The sequence below is a fragment of the Mytilus galloprovincialis genome, chromosome 5 (genome assembly GCF_965363235.1).
Source record: "Mytilus galloprovincialis chromosome 5, xbMytGall1.hap1.1, whole genome shotgun sequence".
NCBI lineage: Eukaryota > Metazoa > Mollusca > Bivalvia > Mytilida > Mytilidae > Mytilus > Mytilus galloprovincialis.
In genome coordinates, this window is record NC_134842.1 from 97,500,304 (window position 1) to 97,517,516 (window position 17,213).

The window sequence follows — 17,213 nt, forward strand, 5'->3', positions numbered from 1 at the left end:
TATCTTTACAAGTTTTAGTTTGTATATATATGAGATAAGTTGATGTTGTATGATTGCCAATGATAGACAACTTTGTACTAAAGACCCCCAGGGAAGAGGCTGCACTATATAACATTATGTTTATGATAGCTAACAAAATATTATCCACCAGAGATAATCAAAGAATAAATATAGGTCACGGTACACTGTTTATGACCATACAACCTTGTCAACCAAAATGATACTTTGAAGGACATACAGCCTTATGAATCTGATATGAAATTTTATCCTAAACAAAGTTGTAAAAGCCTGTTGTTTTATTTCTGTCTGCTGCATTAACAAAGTTTGTGATTGGGTTAATCTATGGAGTACCTTTAGTGGTAGGGCTATGATATTTGGTTAGTCTATGGAGTACCTTTAGTGGTAGGGCTATGATATTTGGTTAGTCTATGGAGTACCTTTAGTGGTAGGGCTATGATATTTGGTTAGTCTATGGAGTACCTTTAGTGGTAGGGCTATGATATTTGGTTAGTCTATGGAGTACCTTTAGTGGTAGGGCTATGCTATTTGGTTAGTCTATGGAGTACCTTTAGTGGTAGGGCTATGATATTTGGTTAGTCTATGGAGTACCTTTAGTGGTAGGGCTATGATATTTGGTTAGTCTATGGAGTACCTTTAGTGGTAGGGCTATGATATTGGGTTAATCTATGGAGTACCTTTAGTGGTAGGGCTATGATATTTGGTTAGTCTATGGAGTACCTTTAGTGGTAGGGCTATGATATTGGGTTAATCTATGGAGTACCTTTAGTGGTAGGGCTATGATATTTGGTTATTCTATGGAGTACCTTTAGTGGTAGGGCTATGATATTTGGTATGGTCTATAGAGTACCTTTAGTGGTAGGGCTATGATATTTGGTATGGTCTATAGAGTACCTTTAGTGGTAGGGCTATGATATTTGGTATGGTCTATAGAGTACCTTTAGTGGTAGGGCTATGATATTTAGTATGGTCTATGGAGTACCTTTTGTGGTAGGACTATGATATTTAGTATGGTCTATGGAGTACCTTTAGTGGTAGGGCTATGATATTTAGTATGGTCTATGGAGTACCTTTAGTGGTAGGGTTATGATATTTGGTATGGTCTATGGAGTACCTTTAGTGGTAGGGCTATGATATTTGTGATTGGGTATGGTCTATGGAGTACCTTTAGTGGTAGGGCTATGATATTTGTGATTGGGTATGGTCTATGGAGTACCTTTAGTGGTAGGGCTATGATATTTGTGATTGGGTATGGTCTATGGAGTACCTTTAGTGGTAGGGCTATGATATTTGTGATTGGGTATGGTCTATGGAGTACCTTTAGTGGTAGGGCTATGATATTTGGTATGCAGTTTTATTAGCATTTGGACATTTAATTCCCATGGTGATTATTTAGTTTTACTCTTTAGTTATCTGACAGACCTCTGATGAAATACTTGTCAAGTCATCACATATTTCTTAAATATTTATCGTTAATTTGTTGCCATGCATCATAACATGAGGTTTCCTGTAAGTATTGAAATGTGTTTAAAATATTTCCTATGCCTTTGTTGTGTGGTTTCTGTCTACTTGATTTATATTCCCTTTCTCAATCTGTTTCCACTCCAAAAACCTTTTTGAAATAATAATAAGACAAACACATAAGGATTTTTTTTTAACTTTTTATTAGGAATAAAATAATTAGGTAACTATACTTTTGCTGCCCAAAACAAAGTAAAACATATATATAATAAATATTCACAACAGATAATGCAAAAATTGCTTACAATATTTATGTAAAAACTAATGAATAGGTAAGGACTAATCCAGAAACAAATATATGGGGAAGGCTTAAAATGCCCTTTTAAAAAAAAAATTACTCCACCATGCATACCGTAGTAAGATTTTAATTGATCACTTCCTATAAAAACTACCTGACCAATCAAATATTGATAAGTGCTTTGCCTCCTTATCCCCCCCCCCCTTCCCCCCCCCAAAAAAAAAGACTTGTAACTAAATATATCAAATGAAGACAAAATTAACCTCAGCAAAGACCACATTTTACAGCATACAACCATGCATGTCTTAATCAATTTTCATGCACTTGGTTATCAATTATGATTGAAATTTTATAATGAATCTACAGTAATAATGTGATTTTTAACGTGAATGATTACTGTTGTTAATGAAATGAATAAATCACATGACCAGTATGATGACATCATTGTTTACAACCTTTTTGCACTTGTCATATACACATGTTTTACTAATCTATATTGGTATAAAAGATCAATATGGTATCTGTGATGAGTGATGTAACATGAGTATTTAAACAATCTATGAACAAATATAATTTTAAAAGTCCAATTCTGTATTAGAAAATTGTTTGTTTAAATTGTCTAGTTCACTACTGTCTATATGAATGTTGTTTTCTTTTAATAGTTTTTCTAACAGTTTACATCTGAAAAATAAAACACAAAAAACAACATTAATAAGTTGATAAAAAAAGCTTGTCTTCATATCACATTGTTTTCAGTGAGTGTCTTTCAAGAAGCATGTTCTGTCCACCCTCTGTTTTTCAAGATCATGTTTCACATTTATTTTTATTTTTCAGTGTTGATTGTCTATTGTTTGATGTTACGTGTCTTAATATCCACATTTGTCTGGTTTTTGTTCTGAGACCACATTTGTCTGGTTTATGTTCTGAGACCACATTTGTCTGGTTTAGGTTCAGAGACCACATTTGTCTGGTTTATGTTCTGAGACCACATTTGTCTGGTTTTTGTTCTGAGACCACATTTAGCAAACACAAATCAATCAATTAATTTTTATGACTATATACGAAATACGAAATATTTTATTAAAGAAAGCTCAATTATGAATATAATTATTAATAGCATAGATGCAACAAAGAATAACATTTAAACAATCTTAACTAAAATTAATACTACTCAAGTATCAAAGTATATGTATTCCAAGGGCAGTAACTCTAGTGTAAAAAAATATACATAAATAATTACTGTTCTTGATTTTGACAGTCGCTGGAGAGTCTTCAACAATGAACAAATAATTCATATACCCTACATAAAAGTCAAGAAGACCCCTATCATCAATTCTAAAAGTATTGTGTGAATAAATTTCAAAGTCACAAAAAAATAAAATTCATCAAAACTAGCCACAATACAAGACCACAACATACAGATCTGACATTAATCAGCCTAAATAAAGTTCTTAGACATGAGACTAAAAAGAGTGTACCCCTTTATCCCAGTTAGGAACTACTGCACATGCCTACATGCGGCTGCAATTGAAATTTGTTATAAAAACTGAATTCACATAGTTAAATCAATGATAATCAGCCTTTTTTATTTGAAAAAAACACCTAACATAATTGACTGGTATAATTAAAATTCAATAACAAAGCACAAATTTTGTACTGCAAGTTATGAGTAAAGTTTTATGACCAAAAGCCAAGGAAACCAAACTTTAAGTGAATTATAAAAGAAGAAAAAAATTACACTACCCTTTGTATATATTCATATAGTCAAATACCTTTTATCCAGAATTTCATTTGTCTGTTTTTCTCTCTGTAATTGTCGAGATTTTTCTTCTAGTTCATTTTCTGTCTTTATGATATTTTCTATATCTGCTTTCCTGTAAAGAAATCAATTGTAATACCACTTTTATTATACATTTTAGATTTTTTTTACAAGGCATATTGCATAGTAGGTTTCATTTAAGGTCAAACTGAGGAAAATATACTGTAATGTGATTTCTTTTCATGAGGTTAAAATTTGCCTTTTCTTGTACAAGACTACAAAATGTTATCAATGCCCCATTACAATAAAGGACGGGAAATTATCCAAACTAATACTTACCCACCCATATCAACATCTACTACATCTACCACATTGGTTGATTCAAACCGACTGCCAGTACTCTTTTTCCGTAAATACTGTTCCATTTTGTTTATGGTCAACTGCAATGTTTTATTGCTGAAATAAAAATTGTAAAATAATGCATCACAATGTTAGAATAATTGCCTTGCTGCCCATGAGTAAGCCACTTATGTGTAAAAAGAATATGCATTTTAAATTGTAAAAACTCTTAAAGGACCTTTAATTATTAGGGTGTACTGGATTTGTGATTTTTTATGGCTTATTAATGGCAAATATATTCAAAGACTGCTGACCATCAAAGCAATAAAGTTACAAGTTCAACTAATTATAGTTTGCATTTAGTTTAGCATATTTTTGTTTTTCTTTATTTATTTACCTCTTCATGACTTCCTCCTTTGCTTCTCTTTCTTCTTCCACTTCTTTGTTTCTGTCTATCAGTCTATGTTGTACCACATCAAGTTTACTGACTATTTGTTTATATCTGATGAAATACAATAAGAAATGCCATTATCAAAAAAAGATGGCCGCCATGGCAAAAAATAGAACATATGGGTAAAATGTAGATATGACTTATAACTCTGAAACTTAAGTATTTAGAGCAAATCTGACATGGGGTATAATTGTTTATCAAGTTTAGATCTATGTGCCCTGAAATTTTCAGATGAATCAGACAACTGGTTGTTTGGTAGCTGCCCTTGAATTGGTAATTTTAAGGAAATTTTGCCGTTTTTGGTTACTATCTTGAATATTATTATAGATAGAGATAAACTGTAAACAGCAGTAACATTTGCAAAGTAAGATCTACAAATATGTCAACATGACCAAAATGGTCAGTAAATGCCCTTTATAGTCATTTTTTACCAATTTTTCGTAAATTTTTGTAATCTTTTACAAAAATCTCCTCCCCTGAAAGTAGTGGGCCAAATTAAACCAAACTTAGCCTCAATCATTATAAGGGTATCTATATATGTGTGCGGTGAGCCAGCCAACAAATCAAGATGGCCGCCATGGCTAAAAATAGAACATAGGGGGGAAATGTAAATTTTGGGTTATAACTCTGAAACCAAAGCATTTAGAGCAAATCTGTCCAGGGGTAAATTGTTAATCAATTCAATGGGTTTAAATTGTTTATCAATTCAATATCTATCTGCTGTGAAATTTTTAGATGAATTGGACAACTGGTTGTTGAGTTGCTGCCCTTAATTGGTAATTTTTAAAGAAATTTTACCGTTTGGGTTTTCTTGAATACTATTATAGATAGAGATAAACTGTAAACAGTAATGATGTACAGCAAAGTAAGATCTGCAAAGAAGTCAAAATATACAAAATAGTCAGTTGACCCCTTAAGCAGTTATTGCCCTTTATTGTCAATTTTTTACAATTTTCATTAATTTGGTAAATTTTTACCAAGTATTTTCCTCTGTAACTAAAGGGCCAAGTTTATTATAGATAGAGAAAATTGTAAGTACATGTAGCAAGAATTTTCAGTAAAGTAAGATCTACAAACACATCACCATCACCAAAACACAATTTTGTTATGACTCCATCTGTGTCCTTTGTTTAATATACACATAGACCAAGGTGAGCGACACAGGCTCTTAAGAGCCTCTAGTTTATAAATAAGGACACTTACTTTTCTTCTGCTTCTTTTTTTGCTTTCTTCTCTATCTCAACTTGAGACTGTAGTTTTACTACTTCATTTTGTAAATTTTCGTTAGGTGCATACGAAGATGGCCTCCTAAATGAAGAAAACAATCAAATCTAAAACAGTGGAATGTAAATGGCAGAAAAAAATGATTCCATGCAATTCAGATTATTTGTGCAGTTTGAAAAGTTGATAGCTTAATGGATATTTTTGCTTACATATACAGTAATAGTGGGACATTCACTTTACTTGCGTCAACATATAACATTTCGTTGCTTCTATTACTAGAGGGAGTTACTTTAAAATTTGCAATAAGTGTGCTTTGCCAACTAAAAAGTGTGCAAAATAAATAGAGACGAATACTACTATTAATACTTTATATCCAAATGTCTAGCTTAGTCGCTTCAGTACCACAAAACTTTTATTTTAAAAAATATTACCGTGTCATTGTGCAGAATATGCTTGAAATATCTGCCGTAGGACGTCGTGTACCAATTTATTTTAAAATAGTCAACCAAATAAATAACTGATCAGTCGATTAGGTACTAACAACAAACAGTAAAGTTCATTAAAAACATATCTGAGGTTAATTACTAGTACTAATACGGATATGTAGATCATTGCCAAATAAATTATGACGTAACTGTTTTAATCTTTCAGTTTGGTCATTCATGAAACGATACTATTCTATAATGGGATAACAATGCTAACTTCAAGATTAAAAGATTAGATTTAGAAATCAAATATCGAATAACAACGTACTTGCTTACTTAACACAATGACTCTAAATACAGAGATTTACAATTACAGTTTTACTATGGGAGCCTAATGGTGGAGCGGGTGACATCCCATTAGTCAGACAACCATTATTCCGATATCCCATTACTCCGACAGCCCAATACTCCGACAGCCCATTACTCCGACAGCCTACTCCGACAGCTCATTATTTCGACAGCCCATTATTCCGACAGCTCATTATTTCGACAGCCCATTATTCCGACATTACATCTGTAATAATTGTACCGGTTATTTTTTCTTTAAAAAATCAACTCCGTTCTCGATAATATTTGTGGTTGTCCGTTTAGCTTCGTTTAGTCTTCTCTTTCAGGAAATGTGTTTCAGTGCCTTGGGTTGATACACATGCTTAAAAAAAGCAGTCAATGACACTATAAATCTACAGGATCATGACTTGGGACAGGCACATACAAAATATGGCGGGGTTAAACAAGTCCGAAGGAGCCAACCCTCCCCAAACCTGGACTAACTTGAATTTCTGTAATAGTACAAATATAAGAACAAACTATAAAATGCAGTATAATTCCAATTCTGCACATACAAATAAGAAGAGGTGGCATGATTGCCAATTGTTTGTTTTTAAGTTAGTAAGGAACTGTTAGGTCATATATCCGTATATTTCCGTATATACGGAATTCGAAGTCAATCCATACGGAAATAATTCTGTACATTATCAAAGGTAGATAAATACACAATTTCTGTATATAATGTATACGTTATGATATAGACATTAAGACAGACATATTTTTTTACATTAATACCGCCCAATATTTGTTTCTAAAGTGTCGGACGAATGGGTTGTCGGATCAATGGGTTGTCTGATCAATGGGCTGTCGGAACAATGGGTTGTCGGACTATTGGGTTGTCGGACTAATGGGTTGTCGGAGCAATGGGCTGTCATAACAATGGGTTGTCGGATTAATGAGCTGTCGGACTAATGAGCTGTCGGACTAATGAGCTGTCGGAATAATGGCGTGTAACCGGTGGAGCGATATCTGATCCCCCCGGCGGATTCCGCTGATTGTTTTGTCATTTTCCCGTATCCCACTTATCATTGTTTTAATAACGCTTGTAATTTCATGCGTCCCTCATCCCCGTTTTCACTTTTAACAATGTGACTTTCACGTGTAACGTTTGGTAAGCGTTTCACTCTTAATAATGTGACTTTCACGTGTAGCGCTTGCCAAAAATCTATCATTCCCGCGTCACTCTTAGACCCGCACTCATTTAGTTCAATCAATAGTATAATAGTTACCAACCGACGTTTCGGGTGTGGTGGAGAGTTTGGAGGGGTTAACTTGAATATTTTTTAAAATAATATGTGTTGCCGCACTAGCAGAAATCTAAAGTCTTTTCGTTTACCGGTATTTCCTATTCTATATCTTTTTCATACCTTTACACCATCACAGAGTACCCTTAACCTTTTGGTGGCAGAAATACAACTCTGCCAACGAAGTGGGGGAAAATAAGGAAAAGTGTCAAACTCTTTTCAAACCAAGACTTCGTTAAAGGACCGTGACATGTAGCCAGATTCACTTTCTAATACTTAACAAACGTATCATCATAGTTTTAACAGTAAAAAAGTGTCTGCATATCCTCAAAATTTCCATTACCTAACAAAACTATTGTCGTTGGACTACATGTAATATTTGCCATTGGACAATACTCAAACAATTATTAATCAATATTTCTAAACGAATGATCTGATGAATAAGAATCCTATTTTACTCATGAGTTGGCAAAACACACAGTAGCCGACAGAAGAAACTTTTGAGAATTTTTCGTCCATTAGTTTTATACTTACATTTCCAAGATATTGCAAACTGTTCTAAAACAGTTTATCGGTTCTAAAACGGAAATGAACTTTCCCCTCCTTTGTCATTTAAACCGTTTTTATTGAATGATTATACAAAATTGTTCAGGGCTATTTAGTTAACTATGTATATCAAAATGACGCAGAAATTAACAACTATATGTCACCGTACGGCATTCAACAATGAGCAAAGCCCATACCGCATAGTCCGCTATAAAAGGCCCCGAAATGACAATGTAAAGAATTCAAACGAGAAAACTAACGGCCTAGTTTATGTACAAAAAATGAACAGAAAATAGATATGTAACACATAAACAAACGACAACCACTGAATTACAGGCTTCTGACTTGGGACAGGCACATTCGTAGATAATGTGGCAGGGTTTAACATGTTAGCGGGATCTTAATCCTCCTCCTAACCTAGGACAGTGGTGTAACAGTACAACACAAGAGCGAAATATAAAAAAAAATCAGTTGAAAAAAGCTTAACTCATCCGATAGATAAAAATACAAATACTAGAAATACAAGTGGACGTAGCCGGGTACTTGTACATCCCAACAACAAAAAGACGCTCAGTACATATCTGAGAGCATATACTGATAGCTCGTTCATAACCACTAACAACATAAATAAATCATGCATCTAAGACTGAATGTGTTTGCAATTTCACGTGTTCAGTAACAAAACTGTCTGGTAATACCCGGAGATAAGAAGTAGCATTTCAAACTCGCCTCCTTCTTTCGTTCTGCATGGTGCAGTTAATGAGATTATCTTCACTTATGATACCTACCTCACAGTCCTATAAATAGAAAGTCGCTTAGAACTCCTAAATACTATTTCTTCAGTTTTCAGTTTTAGATCATACATTAAGAACTCATTCACATTAATATTTGACGTTTTAATATCATAATTCATGCAAGTATAGATAAATTCAAATGTAGATATCAATTTAAGCGTACACAACAATATAATAAGAGCTTTTAAAAATACCATAGCCTACCACATTTTGCGAGCAGTATATTGTCACAGCTTTTCAATGGTGCAATGTCACAAATGGATGCCTTACCTTTCAGAAGCTTTCAATGATCCTGGTCTACTGGAGCTGAAAAATTAATACATTTTATAGATAAATGGAACCTATTAAAATACAATCATTTTCCTATCAAATATTTACGTTCAATTGATTTTTATATAGCAAGTGCATGGGTTAATAAAAGCAGATCAGTTTTCGAAATAACCACACATGAAATAATCATAACAATGTTCTCAGTCATTAATGTGGTTTCAAAGCACTAATTGAAATCGCGTATCTAACACAATCACCCGAATAATTTAGTCCCTCCCTGTAATCGATCTTACCTGTACTTGCGAATAATGATAGAGTAGCGAAATATAACGACTGCATTATTAGTGTTCTCTCTCTGAACTTCGTTCTGAACAGTTTGTTAGCAAGATGATGTCAGAAAACATCTTCGTTATCATGGGAATGGCTGCCGTAAGGCACTTTAACCGTAAGCCTGCGCATTATTTCCCCCAAAATTTTTTCGTATAGATATAGAAAGATGTGGTATGAGTGCCAATGAGACAACTCTTCATGATATCCAAGTAACATTTTTTAAAAATAAACCATCATAGGTCAAGGTACGGCCTTCAACAAGGAGCCTTGGCTCACATCGAACAGCAAGCTATAAAGGGCCCCAAAAATAACTAGTGTAAAACCATTCAAACGGGAAAACCAACGGTCTAATCTATATAAAAACGAGAAACACGTATTAACTTCATAAACAGACGATAACCACCGTACATCAGATGCCTCACTTGGGACAGGTGCAAACATTTGCAGCGGGATTAAACGTTTTACTGGTACCAAACCTTCTCCCTTTTCTGAAACAATAGTATAACATCACAACATAAAAAGACACACTATAAAATATTAATTGGAAGGCTTAACTCAATCAAAAAACGGAAATTCACACACAATGTATATGTTCATGATAAAATGACCAGACTAAAAAAATAATGTATTGTGTACACAAATCTTGCGATCTATAAATGTTCTAATCAATTTCAGTCGTCCCCTTCTTTAATCCCGACACGGGCTCTGTTTTAGAGGACCCCTGTCACATTTTGTGCCTCTAGCTATATCCTTGGCACATAATTATTATCAATTAAATGCATGATTTGGAAACAAGAGGCATCGATACCAGAATCTAAAAAGAGAAACACAAAAAGAGGGAGGGAAAGGGATACTTCAAAAGTTGTTTCCCCATGGAACGCAGGGGAAATAGATAAAAATCTTACCTTTTACTAAACCGAGACATACTGCTTTTAAATTACTTCCATGTACCTTTCAATGCAATAAATAATTATCAACTCGCAGGGGGTAACATTGATATATAAAGAACTTTAAACCACACTTAACGCTTTAAAAAAAACACAACATCGAGACTGAATTATTTTTAAGGGTGAATAATTTTGTTATTAAACAGTGTCACGTGCTAATAAGCTCCCTTTAATCATTTTTTTTTCTATACATATGCAGACATGATATAATTATATCGACTTCGTTGCTTATTCATTTAATGGCCGATTTCCAATAATTTCATTATTCTATAGTTAAAAAATTATATATATTTTTTTCCAGCAGCCTCATTATTCTGTAAACCCCGCAACGACACTAAAAACAAAGTGCAAATGCACCAGTAGTTAAAGGAACTATTATAAAGGATCAACTATTTGAAATTAATCCGTTTGATGAAAGTAATTAAGTAGAAGTATTGTAAATAGATCTAACGTTAAATAGTCAGATCTTGTATGATTGTCAAATTGACCATAATCCACACCAATCAGAAAGAAAAAATAATACAGCATTGACAGTACTCACATAGGCGTTTTCACTGTTTAATGTTATTTACCAACCGATAATAATGGAATCATATCTACATATATAATATATAAGAGTGAAGAACTGCGTTGAAAAGCACTTTAAAACTTAAAAGAAAAGGTGTGTGAAAGGGGGTTTACTGAATAGAGAATTTTGGGTAAAATTATAAACATGATAAAGAATAGAAAACAATCTAAAAGAAATAAAGAAAAGACAATAATGAGGCCCTACAATATTAAAAAATAGAGAATAATGGGCAGAAGACAGAAAAATTGTCTTAATAAATCGGGAACGTGTCCATTGGACATAGATGATGCCCCACTGCATATAACTTTATAAAGCGATATAGCTCAATAACCGCAGAAGTGACGATACCCGTCCTTGATAAGAGTTTGGTGATATTTATAGATTATCGTTGGTTATCTCAACGAGATTGTTTTTCTCGCTTGGACCGGTACGGCGAAAGCGAGAAAAGCAATCGAGTTGAGATGACCAATGATAATCTGTTTAACGCTATTTTACCTATGACGACGTTGTCAATTTCATTAGCAACGCCACGTGCCTCCTTAGTTTCTAGCGATGATTTTCCATCTCAAGCGAGTAGAATGATATGAAAAATTATCACAAAAAAGATCAAAGGAAAAATGCACAAAATAGCGATAATACATGTAAGCATTGCGTATAAGTTTCATAGCATTCCGTTATGTAATGGAAACCAATTTTGGACGTACGGATGAATAATGGTAAAACTTAATGTCCCTCTTCTACGGCGTGGGCATAAAATTTATAGAATAAAGAAACGAAGGACTCCCATCCAGACCATCAGAAACGGTGATTATCTGGAACAATGTAATGGTTTGTTCATAGATCACATTATGAATCAGATAATTTAAAAAAAGTAAATATTCTGAGGTTCAAATATCGTATTGTAATCAAACAGAACAATTCAAAATCATGATATCGATATTTGCTATATTTTTTAACAAAACAATACTGTTTTCAAGAGTAAAAAGTATTTGAAACAACAGACGTACAATTTTTTATCAACTATCGATTCCCCCGCCCCTTTTTTTTTTTGAGAAATATGTAAAAAATACATAATTTAACAGAAATAAACATTAAACAATCAAAATAATAATTAATTAGTTAGTAAAAATAGTTTTTATTTCTATTAAATTTTCTTTTATACTATGATACAATCGATAAAATTGTCGTCATCTTGTATACTGTATATAGAATAGATAATTGAAACAGGGAATGTTTGAAAGGGGCAGCAACCCGACCAAAGAGCTTAATAATAGCCCAAAGGCAATCGATGGGTCTTCAACGCAGCATGAAAATCCCTGTACATGGGGAGGGCAGTTAGCAGTCTCCTAAACAACAATATATATCATTCTTGTAATACTTTTAAAGACAACCATTATTTATAAGCAACTGACTTTATTATTTTTTATTTTATTCGCTGTTATTTTAGAAAATTTTAATTAAAAAGTGTAATATATGAATTATTTCTATGATATGTTTTTCAAGTAGTCGAAAAAATTATATGGAAAATAATTAGACAGCAATGAATTTTGCATGATATATACCCATGCCAGTAGTTTATCAATAATGCCATAGTTAATTCATTCATTTCAGGTAAAAAGAAAAAACCAAAAGAAACTGCCTACCTTTTCAAAAAGCTCATTATTGCTTAAAAAGCTCAGACCGAACGGCTCCACTGTACGTACGCTGTGTATAATTATTGATATTTATCAAAATACTTTGTAAACTTTTGTAATTTTAATATATTTCCTCATTAGAGTGTCACATGATGGTAAAACATTTTGTTTGAAAAGCGATCGATCGTTGAATTTTAAACCCAAGGCCTGACATAAAACCTATATTCTTTAGAAATATTGTTTGCCTTTCAAATAAATCTCATAGTGTCCTCGATTTTTATATTTCTAAACTGTTGCTTTTGTAATAAGTCATTTAAATACTTAGTTTTGGATTGAAAGATGTATTAGTAGTGGACTAATGAACGATATCAGAAGTAAAATATGTCAGTTGAATTAATATGAATATGCATACATTGGAAGTGGTTTGTTGTTTTTCTTTTCCTATTACTTATGAAAATATCCGAAAGATATAGGACAAAAGAAGGTCAACAATATGAAAAGTAAATCTCCTTTGACTAACAAAAAACCGGAGTCAAATTCATGTGTAAATTTTAACTCAGTCAGAAGTTAAGTTGAATTCGCGGAAGGAGGGGGTTGGGTCTCAAATCACCTAGTACCTATTTTATACCTGTGCCTTCTTTTACTTTAGAGGTCCAAGTAATTTAGAGTAAACATTCATTTATCGGTCAATGTTAGGTAACTGTTAGTTCTAAGTTAGATTTAGTGCCAGTGTTAAGGTTTGGGGTATGTTAGGCTTTACCTTATGTGTAGGGTAAGGGTTAGTTTAGTACAGCTGTATATAGGTTGGTAACCCTAAAGTAAAAAGAAGGCATATATATAATAGGTTATAAAAAAGAAGATGTGGTATGATGTGCCAATGAGACAACTGTCCACAAGAGACCAACATGACACAGACATTAACAACTATAGGTCACCGTACGGTCTTCAACAATGAGCAAAGCCCATACCGCATAGTCAGCTATAAAAGGCCCCGATAAGACAATGTAAAACAATTTAAACGAGAAAACTTATTAAATTAAAATTTGGAAGTTGTCAAGTGTCATATTACAGTCAATTTGGTAGTTATTTTAGAGCTATTTTCCTAATGCATGTAATTTAAAGGTTTTGGTTGGCTTGCTTGCTGTGTTTGTATAACTGTTTGCTCAAGCATTGTAATTAAGTTTTACAATTGCAATCAATATATAGGTGGGGCTTCAGCTTGTATAACATATTTGGAATTTTTTTTACTATTTTAAAAGATATGTATAGCAAAAATGAAATGTCTGTGAAAGTGGGTAATGTATTAACGCCATCTTTCAGCTCGCTATAAGTTGAGGTAAGACAAGGGGATATTTTAAGTCCAAACTTATTAAACTTTTCATTAACGATCTGCCTCCAAGATTTGAACCAAGTCTAGATGCTGTTGATATCAATGGGCGTAGAATTGATTGTCTTATGTACGCCGATGACATTATTGTATTATCAAACACTAACAAAGGTCTTCAAAACCGACTTGATATACGTATACTAAATACTTATTGTATTGATTGGTGTCTAGATGTAAACTTGTCCAAAACAAAAGTTTTAATTTTTAACAAGCCTGGAAATTTTTTGAAGGAATCACTTTACTTAGATAAAGAGGCTATAGAATGTGTTAATAGATATAAATATTTAGGGATAGTCTTTACTTCTAGTGGTCTTTTTCAAGAGGGGAAAGAAGAGCTATTCAAAAAATCCTTAAAGGAAAAATTTAAATTACAAAAATCCATGTCAGCTTGTAATCCAAGTATTGATACTGCAATTCATTTATATGATCACACAAGAAATCCAATTATTATATTGTAGAGAAATTTGGGGTTCATTTAAGATTAATTCTGCTGCTTACAAGAAAAAAAAGTGATTATCGATTTGAATTAATCTACATAAATGATTATTTGGAAAAATCACATTTCAGATATTTTTCTGTCATTATATCTATGGTAAAATATGTACACAGGCTTATCAAATTGGACGAAGGGTTACTTTATGATGCTTGTGTTTGTAATAAAATTTTATATGCATGAAACATTAATTGTTGGTATTCATCTATGAGATATGTACTTCAATCACTTGATATACAAAATTTGAATACAAAGCTCAATAAATTAATTAAATTTGTAAAATGTAAACTTTGTAACAGTTTTAAAACATTTTGGGTGGTCAAAAGATCTGATACCGTATCACAAGGTAATAATTAGAAAATTATTTCAACCTCAAGACTGACTTCGTAAAGGAGGCTTATTTATCAATTAAAGACTTTAATATAAGAAGAGCTATATGTAAAATGAAAATAAGTGCTCATGATCTTAGAATTGAGAAAGATAGATATAGTAAAAAATACATAGAGAGAACTCAGCGTCTATGTCATCAATGCTTATCACATGGATTTAATTCTATTGAAGATGAGACCCATTTTACAGTTAATTGTCCTTTATATAATGAACAGAGGAAATTATTATTTGATAAATGTAAATACTTTTTGTACTAATTTTAAAGAACTACCTAAGGATAAAATATATTTCTGGCTGTTCACAAATGAGCATTTACCAACTCTCATGTGCCTAGGAAATTACATTATTAAAGGTTTAGAAATAAGATCCAGATGTAAACAAAATATATGAAATAATATTTTATTATTATGAGATTTGATGTAATAGCTATGTAAGACACATGTTGTGTTAGGCTCTTATCCTGTCCATAACGTTATAGGATGGTATTAGGTTTCTGTTTTGCTTTTTTCAAATCATATTGTGCATAATATTGTTGTAAAATGATGCCCTTTATGGGTTCTTGATTATATTAATAAAATTCTTATTTTCTTATCTTATAATGTTATTGGATGATTGAGCAAACATTTTTACAAAACAAAGCAATCAAGCCAACCAAACCTTTAAACTACATGCAGTAGGAAAATAGCTCTAACTATCTCCGAAATCATGGGTCTTGAGGACAAAAGAAACTTGAACTATGTTATTTTTCAAAGCACATACAATACCTGGAAACTATACAGTGGAAAGGACGTTGGTTCTGCTCTTTGTTTGGTGGTCGATCAATCAAATTTCTAACTTCTCTGTTTTCTGATTTGTCCATGATAATTTTAATGTCGTATATATAGATACAAAAAAAAAAAATATAATAAAAACATAATTCAATAGAAATAAAAATTAAACAATCCTTAAAAGTAATGGACAGTATTAGTTAAATCTTGAACGTTTCTTATGAGGAAGAAGAAACAAGTTTTTTCTGTACTTGATATTGTAAGGTTAAAGGTCGTGGAGTAATTATCTTTTCTACAATTATACAATCGATACATTTGTCGTCGTCTCTTTTACTATGTATAGAATAGAGAATGGAAACGGGGAATGTTTGAAAGGGGCAGCAACCCGACCAAAGAGCAGAAAACAGCCCAAAAGGCCACCGATGGGTCTTCAATGCAGCGATAAAATTCCGATACCGAGCAGGTTCCTAAACAACTATGTATTTCATACTTGTAATCATTTTTGAAAACCATTATTTATAACCAACTAAATTTTTTAGTTATTCGCTGTAATTTTACGAAATTTAAAGTGTAATATATGAATATTTCTATGATATCTTTTAAAGTAGTCGAAAAATTTATATGGAAAATAATTAGATTGCAGTGAATTTTGCATATTTCCCATGCCAGCAGTTGATCAATATATAATATCAAACTTAATTCATTAATTTCAGGTAAAAAGAAAAACCAAAAGAAACTGCCTACCTTTTTAAAAAGCTCATTATTGCTTAAAAAGCACAGACCGACCGGCACGCTCCACTGTACGTTCGCTGTGTAATTATTGATATTTATCAAGATACTTTGTAACATAAAAAGTTGTAATTTTAATTTATTTCCTCATTAAGAGTATCACATACTAGTAAAACATTGTGTTTGACGAGCGATCGATCGTTAAATATTGAACCCGAGGCCCGATATAAAACCCATATTCTTTTGAAATATTGTTTGCCTTACACATATATCTCATAGTGTCCTCGATTTTTATATTTCTTAACTGTTGCTTTTAAGTCATTTAAATACTTTATTTTGGTTTGAAAGAGTATTAATATTGGACTATTGAAAGATGTCAAAAGTAAAATCTGTCAGTTGTTTAAATATATGCATACATTAGTAGTGGTTTTATTCGAATTACTTATGAAAATACCTGATATATACACACTATTTAACATAGGACAAAAGAAAGGTCAACAATATGAAAATGAATCTCCTTTAAATACCAAAAAAAAAACCTTACAAATATTAGTAGTAAACTTTAAATCTGATAAAAAGCAGCCTGATGCTAGATCAAAGAACAGAAAATGAGTTGAAAATATGATTGATTGATTGGTTGTTGCTGTTTAACGCCACTTTCAGCACTATGGGATATATCGTGGCAGTCAATTTTTATTGGTGGAAAATATAGATGTCAACTGGAGTCAAATTTCCTTTTCTTCAGACAGAAG

General features: G+C 32.4%; 1 protein-coding gene across 5 annotated transcripts; it reads right to left on the reverse strand.

The window, feature by feature from the left end:
* Window positions 1–1,873: 1,873 nt before the first annotated feature.
* LOC143076830 (uncharacterized) lies at window positions 1,874–15,852 on the reverse strand. Of its 5 annotated transcripts, none has more exons than XM_076252721.1 (7): window positions 15,730–15,852; window positions 9,217–9,252; window positions 5,530–5,634; window positions 4,273–4,377; window positions 3,876–3,992; window positions 3,550–3,651; window positions 1,874–2,458 (listed from the first exon to the last, which is right to left on the reverse strand). In XM_076252721.1, the coding sequence occupies exons 1-7, from the start codon at window positions 15,822–15,824 to the stop codon at window positions 2,353–2,355; spliced, it is 666 nt and encodes a 221-aa protein (XP_076108836.1). In that variant the 5' UTR covers window positions 15,825–15,852; the 3' UTR covers window positions 1,874–2,352. The 5 variants fall into 5 exon arrangements, with proteins under 5 accessions (XP_076108836.1, XP_076108838.1, XP_076108837.1 ...); XM_076252723.1 differs by lacking the exon at window positions 15,730–15,852 and adding an exon at window positions 12,705–12,882; XM_076252722.1 differs by lacking the exon at window positions 15,730–15,852 and adding an exon at window positions 10,452–10,622.
* Window positions 15,853–17,213: the final 1,361 nt, after the last annotated feature.